At 40.1% G+C, this 16,300-nt stretch overlaps 4 protein-coding genes across 11 annotated transcripts in view; 3 read left to right on the top strand and 1 right to left on the bottom strand.

Moving 5' to 3' along the window:
• Nucleotides 1-1,108: 1,108 nt before the first annotated feature.
• LOC125955117 (membrane-associated protein Hem) lies at nt 1,109-5,164 on the top strand. The gene is made up of 2 exons (XM_049685973.1): nt 1,109-1,237; nt 1,390-5,164. The coding sequence occupies exon 2, from the start codon at nt 1,502-1,504 to the stop codon at nt 4,865-4,867; it is 3,366 nt and encodes a 1,121-aa protein (XP_049541930.1). The 5' UTR covers nt 1,109-1,237; nt 1,390-1,501; the 3' UTR covers nt 4,868-5,164.
• Nucleotides 5,165-5,329: 165 nt separating this feature from the next.
• Nucleotides 5,330-8,014, top strand: LOC125955120 (transmembrane protein 161B). Its single transcript, XM_049685990.1, has 7 exons — nt 5,330-5,554; nt 5,728-6,108; nt 6,171-6,250; nt 6,324-6,539; nt 6,624-6,740; nt 6,807-6,947; nt 7,032-8,014. The coding sequence occupies exons 1-7, from the start codon at nt 5,552-5,554 to the stop codon at nt 7,645-7,647; spliced, it is 1,554 nt and encodes a 517-aa protein (XP_049541947.1). The 5' UTR covers nt 5,330-5,551; the 3' UTR covers nt 7,648-8,014.
• Nucleotides 8,015-8,760: 746 nt separating this feature from the next.
• LOC125955118 (heat shock 70 kDa protein cognate 4-like) lies at nt 8,761-11,097 on the top strand. Its single transcript, XM_049685974.1, has 3 exons — nt 8,761-8,890; nt 9,049-9,255; nt 9,331-11,097. Exons 2-3 carry the CDS (start codon nt 9,051-9,053, stop codon nt 11,052-11,054), a joined length of 1,929 nt encoding a protein of 642 aa, XP_049541931.1. The 5' UTR covers nt 8,761-8,890; nt 9,049-9,050; the 3' UTR covers nt 11,055-11,097.
• Nucleotides 11,098-14,349: 3,252 nt separating this feature from the next.
• The window catches only part of LOC125955121 (uncharacterized), an 8,536-nt gene continuing 6,585 nt past the window's right edge, over nt 14,350-16,300 (bottom strand). For 4 of the 8 annotated variants that reach the window (XM_049685993.1, XM_049685992.1, XM_049685991.1 and 1 more), the window contains exon 6: nt 15,106-16,300. This exon is cut by the window's right edge and continues 1,431 nt beyond it. Coding sequence is in view for 3 of the 8 variants with exons in the window: in XM_049685997.1 (XP_049541954.1) it covers nt 14,775-14,864; nt 14,943-15,229 (377 nt within the window). In the remaining 5 variants the exon portion in view is untranslated. Of the gene's footprint in view, nt 14,865-14,942 lie in introns of those variants that run through there. The other 4 variants (XM_049685997.1, XM_049685998.1, XR_007469082.1 and 1 more) reach the window with 3 other exon arrangements.

Here is a 16,300-nt window from a genome sequence, read left to right as displayed (position 1 = left end):
AAAACAGCCATAGGAGCGAAAGCGACAGCATGTACTCGAAGGAAATATCCCTCTGCTTGAAAAAATATCCTTGTCATACGGGCGTTGAGTGATTTTTGTCATACGGGCAATTACCACTTTATTCCTGATTTCGAAGAACCTTAGTATTTTCGACAACCTTAGTATTGTCGTTGCTGTGTCTCTTTGGACTGCGAGTTCTAGTGTAGTAGACCGGATTCCTACCATATTGGTCGAATGTTCTGAGGAGGGGACCATAGTACAGATCCTTCTCCTTTTCAGTTTTATTCTTGGTAGGGATGCAATCGTTCATCAGGCAGAAAATCTGCTCCGCAAGTGCAACATTTCATTTACATCTCTTAACTCGAGGATATCGGACTTGATTCGTTCCATGAATGTTGCCCGCAAATTTGCTGCTGGAGCTAGCTCCTTCTCCTAAGATCCTTTTGGCTAACTTTCTTAGTGCAAAATGCAAAATGTTGGTAAAATGTTTTTGTGGAAACACCCAATAGGCCCTGCCACACGGAGCGTAAACTCTAGCGTAAACGAAAAAATTAATGCCAAAACGGTTTCGTTTAACCTTTACACGCTGTCAAATTTTTAATCGTCCGCGGACATTTTCGCTGAACCCTTGACGCTATGAAACGCTTTATTTACGAAAATGTAGATTCTTTTTTGTATTGTTTTTGCATTTTTAATATAAATATAACAGCAACAGCAACAAAATCGTTAAAAACTGCAAATTTTTTTCGGAAATTACCTTCTGCGGTCAAAACACAGATCTAAACAATACGTTTGAGTTTCGATATAAATTTTGGGGTGTTTACCGCTGCCACACGAAGCGTAAACGTTTTGGCATTAATGTGTAAATTTACGCGTAAATTTACGCTCCGTCTGGCAGCACCTTCTGCAAAAACTGCTTCCCAGAAAATTGCGACTTTCTGGGAAGTAGTTTCTGCTCGACAACTCAAGCGCATTTCTAATTGAACCCTGCCTTAACTGTCGGTCCCAACAACCGGGAAGAACCTCACGCACACCGGCGTGGCATTAACATACACTGACGTGGCGTCTTCGTGTACATACACGAATCGCGGTCAATCGTGAAGAAAAAAATCAAGGGAAAGAAGTCAAAAAACTAAATTAAACTGGGAATTAAGCGAAGAACTGATAAATTAGTGAAAAGTAGTGTTTTTCAAGTCGAACGAGTCACGCAAGTGTACCAAGTGAGAAAAGACTTGTGGTGAGTAATGTGGGGTGTGGATTCGAGCGACGAAAACTGGGCTTTGGCAGTCGAATTTATGAGAATGAAATCATTGCCCGCTTCCACTAGCGGATGTGAATGATGATGCGGTTGCGCTGCCTTTATTAGAATTGGTTTGTTTTCTCTTGCAGGAATCATCGTCAACAACAGTAGGGTGTGTCAACTGATTCACTGTGCAAGTCCCCGAGCTACGTTTCGTGTGTTCATACGGAGTGGAAAACTGATCGTGACGACGACCAAAAGATGGCACGGCAATTGAATCCTAATCAGCAAAAGATTGCTGAAAAACTCATCATCCTGAACGACCGTGGTGTTGGTATATTGACCCGAATCTACAACATCAAGAAGGCTTGCGGTGATACCAAGTCCAAGCCGGGGTTTTTATCAGAAAAGTCCCTAGAATCATCCATCAAGTTCATCGTAAAACGCTTCCCAAACATCGACATCAAAGGATTGACAGCGATTGCTAGCATCAAAACGGAAATAATCAAATCCCTCTCTCTGTACTATTATACCTTCGTCGATTTGCTAGACTTTAAAGACAATGTGTGCGAGATATTGACCACAATGGATGCGCTCCAGATACATCTGGACATAACTCTCAACTTTGAGCTTACCAAAAACTATCTCGATCTCGTAACGACCTATGTATCATTGATGATACTGCTATCACGCGTGGAGGACCGGAAAGCTGTGCTTGGCTTGTTCAATGCTGCGTATGAAATGCAAAACAATCAAAGTGATCAAGCCTTCCCACGCCTTGGTCAGATGATCATCGATTACGACGTGCCAGTGAAAAAGTTGGCCGACGAATTCATTCCACACCAACGGTTGCTGTCTAGCGCGATCAACTCGTTGACGAAAATTTACTCAATGCGAAACCTTAGTGCGGAAAAGTGGCGTGAGTTGCAGGTGCTTAGTCTGATCGGAACTCCTGCCATGTTGCTGAAGGCTACGAAAACGGATACTATGTCCTGTGAATACATATCGCTCGAAACGCTTGACCGGTGGGTTATCTTTGGGCTAATGCTAAACCATCAGGCACTCGGGCAGCAGGGTTTGATAAACAACATGTGGGTATCGGCCCTTGACTCAAGCTGGGTTATTGCCCTGTTCCGGGATGAAGTTATTTATATCCACCAGTATATCCAGAGCAATTTTGAAGGATTAAAGGGATACGGAAAGCGGATATCCGAAGTGAAAGAGTGCTACAACCAGGCGATCCAAAAAGCAGCTCTGTTACATCGAGAGCGTCGTAAGTTTCTGCGCACCGCACTAAAAGAGCTGGCCCTTATTATGACGGATCAACCGGGATTACTGGGGCCTAAAGCTCTGCTCGTATTCATCGGCCTTTGCTACGCACGAGACGAGATACTTTGGTTGTTACGCCACAACGATAATCCACCGGTGGTGAAGAGTAAGGGCAAATCCACGGAAGATCTCGTTGATCGACATCTGCCTGAGCTTCTGTTTCACATGGAAGAACTACGTGCCCTTGTGCGCAAGTACAGTCAGGTCATGCAGCGCTACTATGTTCAATACCTCTCTGGATACGACGCGATTGATTTAAGCTTTCGAATGCAACAGCTGCAAATGTGCCCTGAGGACGAAAGTATCGTACTATCGTCACTTTACAAAACGGCCACCAGCCTTTCGGTTAAACAGGTCGAAGACAACGAGGTCTTCGATTTTCGCGCATTCCGTCTCGACTGGTTCCGCCTGCAGACGTTCATGAGCGCCAAGTCAGCTGTACGTATTACAGATTTCACTGAACTGGCTCGACTGTTGGATTCAATGGTTTTCCATACGAAAATGGTTGATTATCTGGACGAGTCGCTGGTGGAAACTTCAGACCTTTCCATTTTTTGCTTCTATAACAAAATGTTCGAAGACCAGTTTCACATGTGTCTCGAGTTTCCAGCCCAAAATCGGTATATCATTGCATTTCCACTAATCTGTAGTCACTTCCAAAACTGTACGCACGAGATGTGCCCCGAAGAGCGACATCACATTCGCGAACGCTCCCTATCGGTTGTGAACATGTTTCTGGATGAGATGGCAAAGGAAGCGAAGAATATCATCACAACGATCTGCGATGAGCAATGCATGATGGCAGATGCCTTGTTGCCAAAACATTGTGCAAAAATTCTTTCCTCATCGGCTAGCCGCAAGAAAAAAGACAAAAGCAAGAAGCATTTAGACGACATTAGGAGACCTGGCGATGAAAGCTATCGCAAGACGCGCGAGCTACTAACTACAATGGACAAGCTGCATATGGCCCTTACTGAGCTGTGCTTTGCCATCAACTACTGTCCCACAGTGAACGTTTGGGAATACGCGTTTGCTCCACGTGAGTATCTCTGTCAGCATCTCGAGACGCGTTTTTCACGAGCCCTCGTAGGAATGGTGATGTACAGTGCGGATACGTCGGAGATTGCAAAACCATCAGAATTATTGGCTTCTGTGCGTGCCTATATGAATGTCTTGCAAACGGTAGAGAACTACGTGCACATCGACATCACCCGCGTGTTCAATAATTGTCTACTACAGCAGACGCAACCCCAGGATAGTCATGGTGAGAAGACAATAGCTGCGCTCTATAACACATGGTATTCGGACGCGCTGTTGCGGAAAGTAAGCGGTGGAAACATCGTATTTTCACTCAATCAGAAAGCCTTCGTTTCGATAACTCCGGAGGGATACATTCCATTCAATCCTGAGGAATTTTCTGACTTCAATGAACTGCGGGCACTGGCCGAATTGATTGGTCCATACGGGATTCGGCTGCTTAATGAATCCCTTATGTGGCACATCGCCAATCAGGTTCAGGAACTGAAACGTCTTGTAGTGCAGAACAAAGAGGTGCTTATGATACTACGTAGTAACTTCGACAAACCCGAAATCATGAAGGAACAATTCAAGCGGCTGCAACAAGTCGACAATCTGCTGCAACGCATGACAATAATAGGCGTAATATTGAGCTTCCGCCAGCTCGCCCAGGAAGCGCTCGTAGATGTGTTGGAGCAGCGCGTTCCCTTTTTATTGTCATCGGTGAGGGACTTCCAGGAACACGTTCCAGGAGGAGATCCTTTGAAAACCGTGTCAGAGATGGCGTCTGCCGCCGGTCTCAAGTGTAGGGTTGATCCAGCATTGTCCAGCGCGCTAAAGGCTCAAAAACCAGAGCCCGACGAGAGCGATCATCTCAACATTTGCCTTCTGATGGTTTTTGTTGCGGTGAGCATCCCTAAGCTTGCCAAAAATGAAAATTCCTTTTACCGCGCCTCATTGGATGCCCATACGAACAATACACACTGTATGGCTGTCGCTATAAATAACATTTTTGGTGCCATGTTCACTATCTGTGCACAGAATGATATCGAGGATCGAATGAAGGAGTTCCTTGCCCTCGCCAGCTCTTCCTTGCTGCGCCTTGGCCAGGAGTCGGACAAGGAGGCCATTAAAAACCGGGAATCAATTTATCTGCTACTTGATCAAATTGTGCAGGAATCTCCGTTCCTCACAATGGACCTCCTGGAATCTTGCTTTCCTTACGCGCTGATTCGAAACGCGTATCACGCCGTTTATAAACAGGAACAGTTGATGCACTGAAAAAATCTTCCATTTCGTTAGGGGCTCAGTTACATGTTCTGCAACGTCGCTCGGCTGATCCGAGTTAAGTCGCATTTCTTTTTCAACAGATGTGGTATTGTGTAGCGCGTCTTGCTAGCCCATTTAACTATTGTTTGCGTAGGAGAACCTATGGAATCATTCAATCTGAAAACTACGCTAATCTAATCATATGATAGTATTGTAATCTTATAATTATAAGACGTTCGACCTTTTTGTATTTATAATATTCAATAAACATGTATAAGAATAAACTTGACTATTCTTACGACCGTTCAATCCACTAACGGCATTAATTTACAAAAAAATAAAGGCGGTGCCTATGAAGGGTTTGTGCTGAAGCGTAGGTTTCCAGGGTTGTAGCCATTTGAAAGAAATTAAAAGTTTTGAATCCGTTATTATAACCTTAAAAGGCCGGTTTTGACGCTTGCTACCAAACTGTCAGAAAGGAAAAACAGAATTTTCTTGTTCCGTGTTCTGAGATTTCTTGGGTTATTACGTGAGAAGTGTTTTCATAGTCGCGGCAATCGCTAAGAATTAGTGTTTAAAAATAGGCGCATGTTCCAGAAATCTTCAGAATCTTCAATCTGAACGATTGCAGAAAGGGATGCTTTTAGCATCTATTGTTTTCAATTGTAATCCATCGTAGTCTTCGATATAATAGCGATGGTAATAAGATTCCCCAAGCTTCAAGCGCTTTTGGCGGTTGACCTATTTTTAGAGTTGAACAGTCTATAATTAGTGCTAACTGCTTTATTAACGCCGTCTCAGAAAACACCGGCCCGTATTCCGCCGGGGTCTGCGAAAACCATTGCTCTAGAACTTGTTTCTCTGATTTTCAGGCCCTACTCGGAGCGCAATTAGTCATTACCCTGATTATGGTCAGTGTAATTCAAAAACTAAGTCCGCACTTCTCACTAGCCAGGTGGATACTTTGCTCCACTGGGCTCACACGTTTCCTGCACCCAACGGATGACGAGCTGAAGAAGCTATCCGGAGTGCCACGCGAGAAGAGTAAAGGCAAAAAAGACAAACGAAATGGCCATCACCACCAGTTGAACGGAGAAAAGGCATCTTCATTTCACATTCCGCGTAGCCTAGACATTCAACTTGAAACGACACCGATTTGTCCCTACGATGTCGTGCATTTACGCTTTTACACCGAGTATCAGTGGTTGGTGGACTTTAGTCTATATGCCGCCATAGTGTACACTACTTCGGAGGTAAAGATAAAACTATCGTTAATGTGCTTTAAACCCGGCGTATAAAAGTATTTTTCTTGCAGGTGTACCACTACTTCTTTCCCTTAAAAGAGGAAATTAACCTTAGCATGTTATGGTGCCTTCTTGTTGTGTTTTTTGCATTGTATCCTTTTTACATACTTCTTCAAAAAAATGGTTTAATATTTTCGTAACATTCCTTAATAATCCTTTTCCAGTAAACTGCTTGCCTCTCTAACAGTACAATATTTTCAAAGCGATGAATCAATCGGAGAGCGTTCCACTTGTATCGTAACGGGCTTAGCATACCTGGTTATTGCTATGATGATTTTGATCGTTCCGGAGCACACGCTTGAGGTTGGCCTGGACAAAGCGTATCATAGCTTTAACGAAAGTGCATCCAGCTTCTTGGAGGATCAGGGCCTCAATTCCTCGTAAGCATGGCAGGGATACCGTTCACTGTGGCGATAATATGCACTACAGTTTTCTTACGATATACTTTTCAATATCATTTCCAGTGGACCAGCATCCAAAATTGTGGTCAAGTTTTTCATTGCCGTTAGCTGCGGTATTCTAGGTGCTCTATTCACTTTTCCAGGGTTACGGATGGCCAGGATGCACTGGGATTCTTTGAAGTAACTATACAAATCATCGCTTACCAATAAACAAACTATTGCTACTAATTTTATGCTATTTTACAGATTTTGTCAAGATAGAGTTTGTCTTAAACTGATGTTGAACGTAAGTTTCGCTTTGCCCTTTCTATTGGTAATTTTGTGGATAAAACCTATCAGTAGAGACTACCTCACGGTACGCATTTTTTCTGGAATGAATGCACCCCTGTGAGTATAATACGTTTTATTATCGGTTTTCGAATTGGGAAAATCACTAAAAAAAACTTACATTTTCTCCTTTCATCCAATCAGACTCTCTACGGAAGCATTTGAAACAATCCGACTGATAGCGGTGGTAGTGACGGTACTTCTCAGGTTTATCCTGATGCCTGTTTACTTGCAAGCATACCTCAACCTTGCCCATGAGCGTGTTGAGGAGCAGAAGAAAGAAGCCGGCCGCATAACGAACATAGAACTACAGAAGAAGATATCTTCCATTTTTTACTACCTTTGTGTTGTTACACTACAGTACGTGGCACCAATCTTGATGTGCTTATTCTTCGCTTTCATGTACAAGACCCTAGGTGACTTCACATGGTCAGGTATTCTTAAACAATCTGCTATGGCGGATGAATGTTCCGCGGATTTAGAATACGAAAAGTCGGTGCTTGCTGCGATGACAACTGATAATACAATTATTGAGACAAATGATTTCGCCACCGTAACACCACAGAGTGAGGAGGAATTGGGATCCAACATATTATCCACAGCACAGAGCTTCCACCTTTCGTTACAAAGCCTAAAATCAGTGTTCACCAAAGACGTATATCGCGGAATTTTCGGATTCGCAACATGGTGGAGTTGCTTTAGTTGGTTTGCGGCTTCTTCCCTTGGCATGGTTTATCAATCCTACTTCACCAAATCATAGATCGTCAATTAGTAATTACATTTAAATATATTATGTAAATGCGGAACAATTGCTACTGATAGCAATGGTTGCTCTTTGAAGAGCTTGCCCTATTTTACACGATTTTGCATAGGCTCCATAAACCAAAATAATTTGTGCATCAATATCAGTTAACCGTCCGTCTGTCTAATATAGTCGGAGGATAATATCATTAGTCAATGTTTGTTTGTTTTATTTTTTGGTTTTATCGAATTCCCTGAGCTTTTTATAAGATAGTTTTATTTTTCGTCGAATCAAAAGAATGTATTGAAGCAAAATCCTAGGTTTATAGTAAATCATTCGCCACAATAAATGCATTTTTGTAATTGTATTTGTTACATAAATTTAATGAAGTCTTATTTGTTTTACTTTTACTATGTTACTATAGAGAAAGGGAATGTCCAACACATGTCATGACAATTGTCGAGTAATCATGTAATTAATAAAAGTATTAACTGCTGAGTAACATGAAGCATTGACAGTAGAATGCACGGAGGAATAAAAACAACCGACAAACACTACAGTTATGAACGGGTTGGACAAAACATGCCTTGATAAGCGCAACGGCTTTATTTTATATTTACTAGTAACACTACTCCTTATTCAAATTATTCTAATTTAATTAGACTAATTCCTTATTTAAATTAGTCTTAGTGCTTAACATTGCCTATTTGATTGGATTTGAACCATTCCATTGTTACCATGATGCTTTGCGAGTATAGCATTTTCAGAACTTTTGCTGTTTTACGGTTTATCCTACTGGGATTGTCGTTGCTGTGTGTTAAACATTGTGATCCGATCCGATATCAGGCATTCTTGACCTATAAAAATGCATACACTAGTAATCTTAATTACAAACTTTATTAACATTCTACAATATTCGCGAACGCCACTTAACGAAAAACATTCTCAAAGACAAGATATACCACGACTTGACATGTAGAATGAGCGTATTCATTACTCCATTCCGTTCAACCTATGATACAATTGTGCAGAATGTTCTAGATACCATTCAAATCATCTCCGATATTTCGTCCCCGTTTTCGCGTTATTTTTGGTTCGCTCTAACCGTCGCCTTGTGATATAACCGATCAAGTTATTTTAAGCTGAATTTCCGTCCGCAGAAGAAGAAGTGCCTCACTCGTTGGATAGATCGGACTCAGTGAACTTGCACAATTTCTGGTGTTAAACCTTTGTTAGAAACCTACGCCATAACGAACCATAGGTAATTAATTAACGATTAAAAGAACGTATTTAAGTTAATTCGTGATTTCCGATACAGCAAATTTTCTTGAAAACGAAACGAAAATGTGTTGTTGCCGAAAGCGCATGCTAATATGATTTTAGTAACTTAGATTTATAAATTTTTCGTTTGCATGTAAGAAATGGCAAAAGTTCCCGCAGTCGGCATTGATTTGGGGACGACGTATTCGTGTGTAGGAGTGTTCCAGCATGGAAAGGTTGATATTATTGCGAATGATCAAGGCAATCGGACAACACCATCTTATGTGGCTTTTACCGATACCGAGCGGCTTATTGGTGATGCAGCCAAAAATCAAGTAGCAATGAATCCAAATAATACCATTTTTGGTAAGTCATTGTTTCACTAAACGATAATCATTTTAAATTCAATTGATCCTCACGTGCCTTACGTTCAAACGATAGATGCGAAACGGTTGATCGGTCGTAAGTTTGATGATCCAACGGTCCAGAGTGATATGAAGCACTGGCCGTTCGAAGTAATAAGTGACGCTGGTAAACCGAAACTGCAAGTGGAATATAAGGGCGAGAAAAAATCATTTTTCCCGGAGGAAGTCTCATCGATGGTGCTCATTAAGATGAAGGAAACTGCTGAAGCTTACCTTGGGAAAAATATTGCAAATGCTGTTATAACAGTACCTGCGTACTTTAATGATTCTCAGCGTCAAGCAACAAAGGATGCAGGTGCAATAGCTGGCTTGAATGTGCTACGTATCATCAACGAACCGACAGCTGCCGCAATTGCGTACGGGTTGGATAAAACAGGCGTGGGTGAGCGCAATGTTCTTATCTTTGATCTTGGCGGCGGTACCTTCGACGTTTCTATCCTCACTATTGAGGACGGTATTTTTGAGGTCAAGTCCACAGCAGGCGATACACATCTAGGAGGAGAAGATTTCGATAACCGAATGGTCTCACATTTTGTGGAAGAGTTTAAACGTAAGAATAAGAAGGACATCTCAACCAACAAACGAGCATTGCGTCGTCTGCGTACGGCTTGTGAACGTGCGAAGCGCACTTTGTCAGCATCAACCCAGGCAAGCATTGAAATCGATTCGCTTTTCGAAGGGATTGATTTCTACACTTCGATGACGAGAGCCCGTTTTGAAGAACTCAATTCAGATTTGTTCCGTGACACGATGGAACCAGTGGCTAAAGCCCTACGGGACGCCAAGATGGATAAAGGTAATATACACGACATAGTTTTGGTTGGTGGTTCAACTCGGATTCCGAAGGTACAGAAACTTCTGCAGGATTTCTTCAATGGGAAGGAATTGAATAAATCCATCAACCCCGATGAAGCTGTCGCATACGGTGCTACAGTACAAGCGGCAATCTTGCAAGGTGATACTTCGGAGGCGGTCCAGGATTTACTTTTGTTGGATGTCACGCCACTGTCATTAGGAATCGAAACGGCTGGAGGAGTAATGACCGTTCTGATCAAGCGAAATACCACGATACCGACGAAGCAAACCCAAACATTCACTACCTACTCGGACAATCAACCTGGCGTTCTGATTCAAGTCTTTGAAGGAGAACGGGCCATGACGAAAGACAACAATCTTCTTGGAAAATTTGAACTCAGTGGTATTCCACCTGCTCCGCGCGGAGTGCCACAGATTGAAGTCACATTCGATATTGATGCCAACGGTATCATGAATGTATCTGCTATTGAGAAATCGACTAACAAAGAAAATCGTATCACAATCACTAACGATAAGGGACGTCTAAGTAAAGAGGACATAGATCGTATGGTGAATGAGGCGGAAAAGTTCCGCAACGAGGATGAGAAGCAACGCGAAAAGATTTCCGCCAAAAATTCTCTTGAATCATATTGTTTCAACATGAAGTCAACTATGGAAGAAACAAGTATCAAAGAAAAGATATCCGAAGCGAACAAGACACTTATTCTGGACAAATGTAATGCGACTATTTCGTGGCTCGATGCAAACCAGACGGCGGAAAAGGATGAGTTTGAGCACAAACAAAAAGAACTGGAAGCCGTCTGTAATCCAATCCTTCAGAAATTGTATCAAGGTGCTGGCGAAATGCCGACAGGCGGTATGCCAGGAGCAAGCGGGCCTTCACCGACCTCTGGTGCTGGTCCGACGATTGAGGAAGTGGATTAATATACTACACATAAATACTTTTTTTGACAATAAAATTAAGGAAATGAAACGATTGAAGCAAACACTTGACTTTTTATTCAATCTTCGTGAGTTATATGACTGTGTGTCTCTTTAGAAATCTCGCGATCATTTGAAGAAACTTAGGGGTTGTACGTTTGTCGTTCGTACGTACATCGCTGTTGAGTATATTATGATGCAGTACGAAATTTAAATTTCAATTGAAATTGCTGTTTCAGATACAGTAAGTTTTCATTTGAATTTATGTTATTGAAATTATTGTTATTATGGAATTGTATCAGGAGTTAATAATGGGCTGCTATTAAGCCCACGATAAAGCATGCGTGTTAGTAATTTATAAGTGTTAAACCAATGCTTAATACAAATTTAAAGTCAGCCTTGTACTGGTTTCGGACAAACTGACTTAAACAACAAGCTCTTCGCAAAAGGAACGGCACAACGCCAACATCGATGTGGTTGAACTATTTCCATAAATACTTTGTTAATGTTGTTCAATGCTTGATGAAAGAACAGTAGCTTTTCATTTTTCCGGAAGCAGAAGTTTAATAGTCGGTGTTTGTGGTAAATTGTGCATGCTTCTGTTCAAAACATATTCGTTCATTCAACTTCTCGTTTTCTGTTGTTTTCTTTCCTTCTTCTAAAGGTATATCAGTCTATGCTCAATATTTCATATAAGGATAATATAAGTACAATATTCAATGTGTTCAACATACATTCCTACTTTTTTCTCGCATTGCTCAAATATGAACAAACATAGATCTTTCTGTTATTTCCTTTTCTGCTCTGCTATTGACTATAGTCGCTCCAAATGACAATATTGTTTAACAACGCACCAAAGAATATTTTTCGATTTTAGGTAAATCCTTCAACTTTTTTTTACAAATACTTATTATTCATTGCAATTTTTGAGCTTATTTATAAATCTACTGCATTTGGAAAACATTCACATTGGCGAAGATCTGACTTAAAAAAGACGCAATTATTACTTTAAAATATAATATTTATATTTCATTATGAAAACCAACTACTTATAAACATATTGAAAATGTAATTGGAAAGCCGTTTTTCTCTTGGAATCGAAATGAATTTGCTGTCGAAAGTTCATAACAGCAATTCCCCTGACTTAGATTGGTTCTAGTTTTACTATACGTCATATTATAATGCCATTTGAAAATATAAACTTATTCTCTATCTCATTACGCTGCAGGAATTTTAGAAAAAAATGATAGAAATAACGCTTCTACCACGAACGAAAAACAGCAAACATGTTATGCGGAAAATACTTTCAGTTATGTCGAATATTGTAATAACGTTTGCATTAAAAAAAAGAGACAAACTTTGAATGGTGATAAGAAAAAAAACTAAGATAGACAATTGAGATCTGTAAACTGCATTTGTGAGGTAATTTTATCACTTTTCACAAAAAATTCTGACTGCGCTATTCCGAGCACCCTTCCAGTAGTTAGCTTGATTTTTCGACATGAAGGTCGAAAACACGTTTGCACACTTGTTTTTCAGGTATTTCTGTGCTTTTCCGATTAATTCCTTCTCCGTTTTCGCCACTAAAATGTTACAATAGATGCTACAATTTAGGTTTGTACCGAATTTTTTGATGGGATGCAGCTGGTGGACGTTGGGCGGGTTCATCGACATGGCTACCGTAGCGATATTAACAACTCCATCTCATCTAAAGATCGCTTCGGGTACCAGATCCGGCCAGATCTGCGGGTTTTCGTACTTATAGTGTTCCTTGGTGAATGGCGCAACTTCCAACAGGCACTTTTTATTATAAAATCCCATTTCACGGCTAGTTCGGAGCTGAAGACGGACGACTGATTGCCAGCCACAGCATTACCTTCTTGGGGAAGTTGGTGTGTGGGAGGACTGCACTCCGGAGCTCGCTTTTTTCGTGCAGGAAGTAAAATAAGAAGTGGCTTTCCAATGGATGTGATCCTGGATGAGATAGGTCTCGCGATTCATCACCACCGCCACGAATCGGGTTGATGATCTTGTTCAGCTGCTACCGCTGTGACACTACCGGATGCTCCAAAACCAGCGGACGGTATTTCTGCCTTCTAACATATATGTCTATGTTTGTCTGGTACTTCTGCATTTTTTGGTTAGTTGTACCGACCTATCGGACAATCGCACGCAGCGGTGTAGCCATTTTTCTGTCGGTCTTCCTCTTCAGCATCCTTTGGAGCTTCTTGGCGCTCAGAGCGTCGGTCATACGGAAACGAGCCATCTCTCGATGCTCTAATTGTTGTCCATTAGTGCCAAGATGCTGTAGATGCCGAAACAGAAGTCCCCGGCATCTACAAAGTTCCATATGATGCCCATTTCCGGCGTAGCGGACTACCGTTTTAAAAACGCGCAAATGTCAGAACGGAATAGCTTCACTATTTTCGCCATCACTTTAAGAGTTCAACTGATAGAGTTTTTTTTTTCAAGTAAGCTGATAAAATTACTTTCTAAATGATGTTTACAGATCTCATTTCTCTGTCTTAGTTTTTTTCTTATCACCATTCAAATGTTGTCTCTTTTTTTTAATGCAAACGTTAGTAAATTCATGATATTGTTTATATTTTTTCTGCAACAAAATAATCGTCTCTACTTCTTTTTTAACCGAATTTAGAATGATTCGTACCTCATGCAATCAGCGTTCATGAATAAGATTGAACTTCCCATGTTGCTGGGCATCGCAACTTATCGCCGTTTATAGCTAAGCACGTACTGTTAAAGTTAATTATTTACCTACATTTTAATACAACATTTAAGCCATGAACATGAACCTGCTACAGTACATGGTATAGAGTTACATGTTTTTTTTCTTTGTTCGTGATTTGAGGCAAATTTGCCATTTACTCTTATAGAACTTAAATCCATTAATTTGCACATATTTCATACATTTGCTCCTTGAAATAAAAAATTTTATAGTGAAGAAAATTCATACTAGTAGCTGTATAATTTGAATCGCAATCGTTGTACACACGTTGGTCTTTAGAGATTAGACATATGTTTTTTTAAGGAAATAGAAACAAATCAAATAAAAAAAACAAACCTTTTTATATTTGTTTGATCCTAGTACCTTAATTGCAACTAATAGGGAATAACTTGATAGGGCAATAATTTTAGTAAGAGAAAATAGTTGACATCACACGATAGGTGAAACACGACTGTTATTACATACATTCGAAAAAAAAAAATGCTCACAGCCATACACTTACATTCAATCGTATCGCTGTAAAATATTTAAAATTATGTGGTAGGTATGGTATAAACTTTTGTTATGTTGAAAGAAAAACCATCGATTTATTAGAAGAACGATAGTCACATACAGCCTGGTCTTAATGTTTTTTTTTCTTCAAATTTATCGTATCGTTTCGATTCAAAATAAAATAAGATTCAATTTACCGTCCCTGTGAAGAGACAGTGATGTAATTTGAACATTTTCGATTTCCTGTTTTTATTCTCGTAGTTGTTGAAGATTCCCACTAGCATATTCAATTACTATGACTGCACACATTGGAATCTTGCTGTAGGTTCAGCACCTCACATATTGGAGCTTAGCATACGCACGGTATTCTGTAGTTGCTTAGAAGTCCTTCAATGTTTTTAACTCTTAAAAAATTCCATAAAAGGTTTCCTATATAACATTTTTCTATAATCATTACTATTTTGGTAGTTACAACACGCAGGCTACTATTTCAGTAACTCGGTGGAACTACACGGTCCTTCAAAACACCCTCCAGTGCTATCGCTAACCGAACGCTGACTAAGGTTTGGGGAAAACTGTGAATATGAAAGCAATCATTTCGCTGTATTTAGCATGGCTAATCATAATCCCTAATTTTATTTGAATCTACTTACCTCTTGTGTTTCATCCACTGATGGTAATATGTCATCTACGGAGTTAGGGGTCATAGGGCTTGGAGTGGTGAGGATCGGTCTATTCATAGGGCACGATATCACATCGCCGATAATGATGTTTGGCTTAATTTTCTGCAGCTGTTGTTGCTCTTGAAGTCGCGCTAAATGTTTCTTCATTTCTTGTCGAAGCTCTTTCTGTTGTATTTCCTGCTCAAACCGACGCATGCTGTAGCTTCGAACAGACGAGGTCGTACTGTGCACGGAAGCTAAACTGGGTCTTCGGGAACCTTCGAAGATGAAATTTAGGACATCATTCGAAACCAGTCCGCAGTTCAGAAGAACATTTCCAAAGAAAAAAAGGAAAACGCAGGCACATACCATTTCATTAATTGGATAATATTATAACATCACATTGATTTACTGTTGGTGGGCGTAATACGCAATTTAGTTGATTAAAGCGTTGTGATATGACAGAGAGGAAAAACATTTAGATCATGTTGTAAAATGCTGACAAGCTGACAGTGCGATATTCCAATAAAGCTGGAGAAATGTTACAAATCATAAAACTATGAACATAGTTAACGCAGCCGCAAACACATAAATTTACATAAAACATCTGATCATATTATATTGTATGATGAGATTCACTGGGACTACAAATAATCTTCTCCTGTAGTTAAAATTCTTAACTATAGATATTATTTTGTAAAGTGTCGTAACAATTTTACGAATTTTACGTAAAGACCAGAAATAGCTATAATACTATTTAAAAGTATGAAAGGTCCGCAGTAACAGAAGTTCTTATCAATTCAAATAAATGGGAAATGTTGACAGATATATGAAATATAAATATGGTTTACGAAAGCGAAGAAATAACGATCAATAATTTGTGGTCTTTAGCATCATTACCAGATATGTTAAATCATTTCGCCATATTGCTTATATGCATGAAACATCTCTGAAATAAGTTTGTGGGTTATAGAGAAATAGGAACAAACAATAACACAAACTTACTTTCAAAACGCCTCAGAACGGAAAATCCAGACGAATAACGACGAATAACGACGAATAACATACTCACAACAACACAACATACACACTCAACGAGGGAACACCTATACGCAATACTAAATAAATATGAGTTGCTTACTATTTTTCTCTACCAAATAGTACGTCAATAGTTGCAATCAACTATGTGTATTTCAAACATCTTCTGGCTAACGCAGAGTGTTCCGAATCTTCCCTACATTTGAGTCGCTAGTTGTTTTATATAAAATAACAAAAGTCCTATATATATCGCACATCATCCATTTAGCATCAACATCCGCGAAGTTATGTCGCTGGAATATGATTTAGCA

This window comes from Anopheles darlingi, chromosome 3, assembly GCF_943734745.1.
Source record: "Anopheles darlingi chromosome 3, idAnoDarlMG_H_01, whole genome shotgun sequence".
NCBI classification, from domain to species: domain Eukaryota; kingdom Metazoa; phylum Arthropoda; class Insecta; order Diptera; family Culicidae; genus Anopheles; species Anopheles darlingi.
The sequence above is the reverse complement of the archived record's forward strand: the minus strand, read 5'-3'. Positions and strand labels throughout refer to the sequence as shown.

Bases quoted from the DNA above. Each gene is read 5' to 3' on its own strand.
- LOC125955117 (XM_049685973.1), top strand. From the start codon at position 1,502: ATGGCACGGCAATTGAATCCTAATCAGCAAAAGATTGCTGAAAAACTC.
- LOC125955120 (XM_049685990.1), top strand. The intron at 6,109-6,170 runs GTAAAGATAAAA...TTTTTCTTGCAG, and splicing joins TAGTGTACACTACTTCGGAG to GTGTACCACTACTTCTTTCC. The intron at 6,251-6,323 runs GTATCCTTTTTA...ATCCTTTTCCAG, and splicing joins CTTGTTGTGTTTTTTGCATT to TAAACTGCTTGCCTCTCTAA.
- LOC125955118 (XM_049685974.1), top strand. From the start codon at position 9,051: ATGGCAAAAGTTCCCGCAGTCGGCATTGATTTGGGGACGACGTATTCG. The intron at 9,256-9,330 runs GTAAGTCATTGT...TTCAAACGATAG, and splicing joins TCCAAATAATACCATTTTTG to ATGCGAAACGGTTGATCGGT.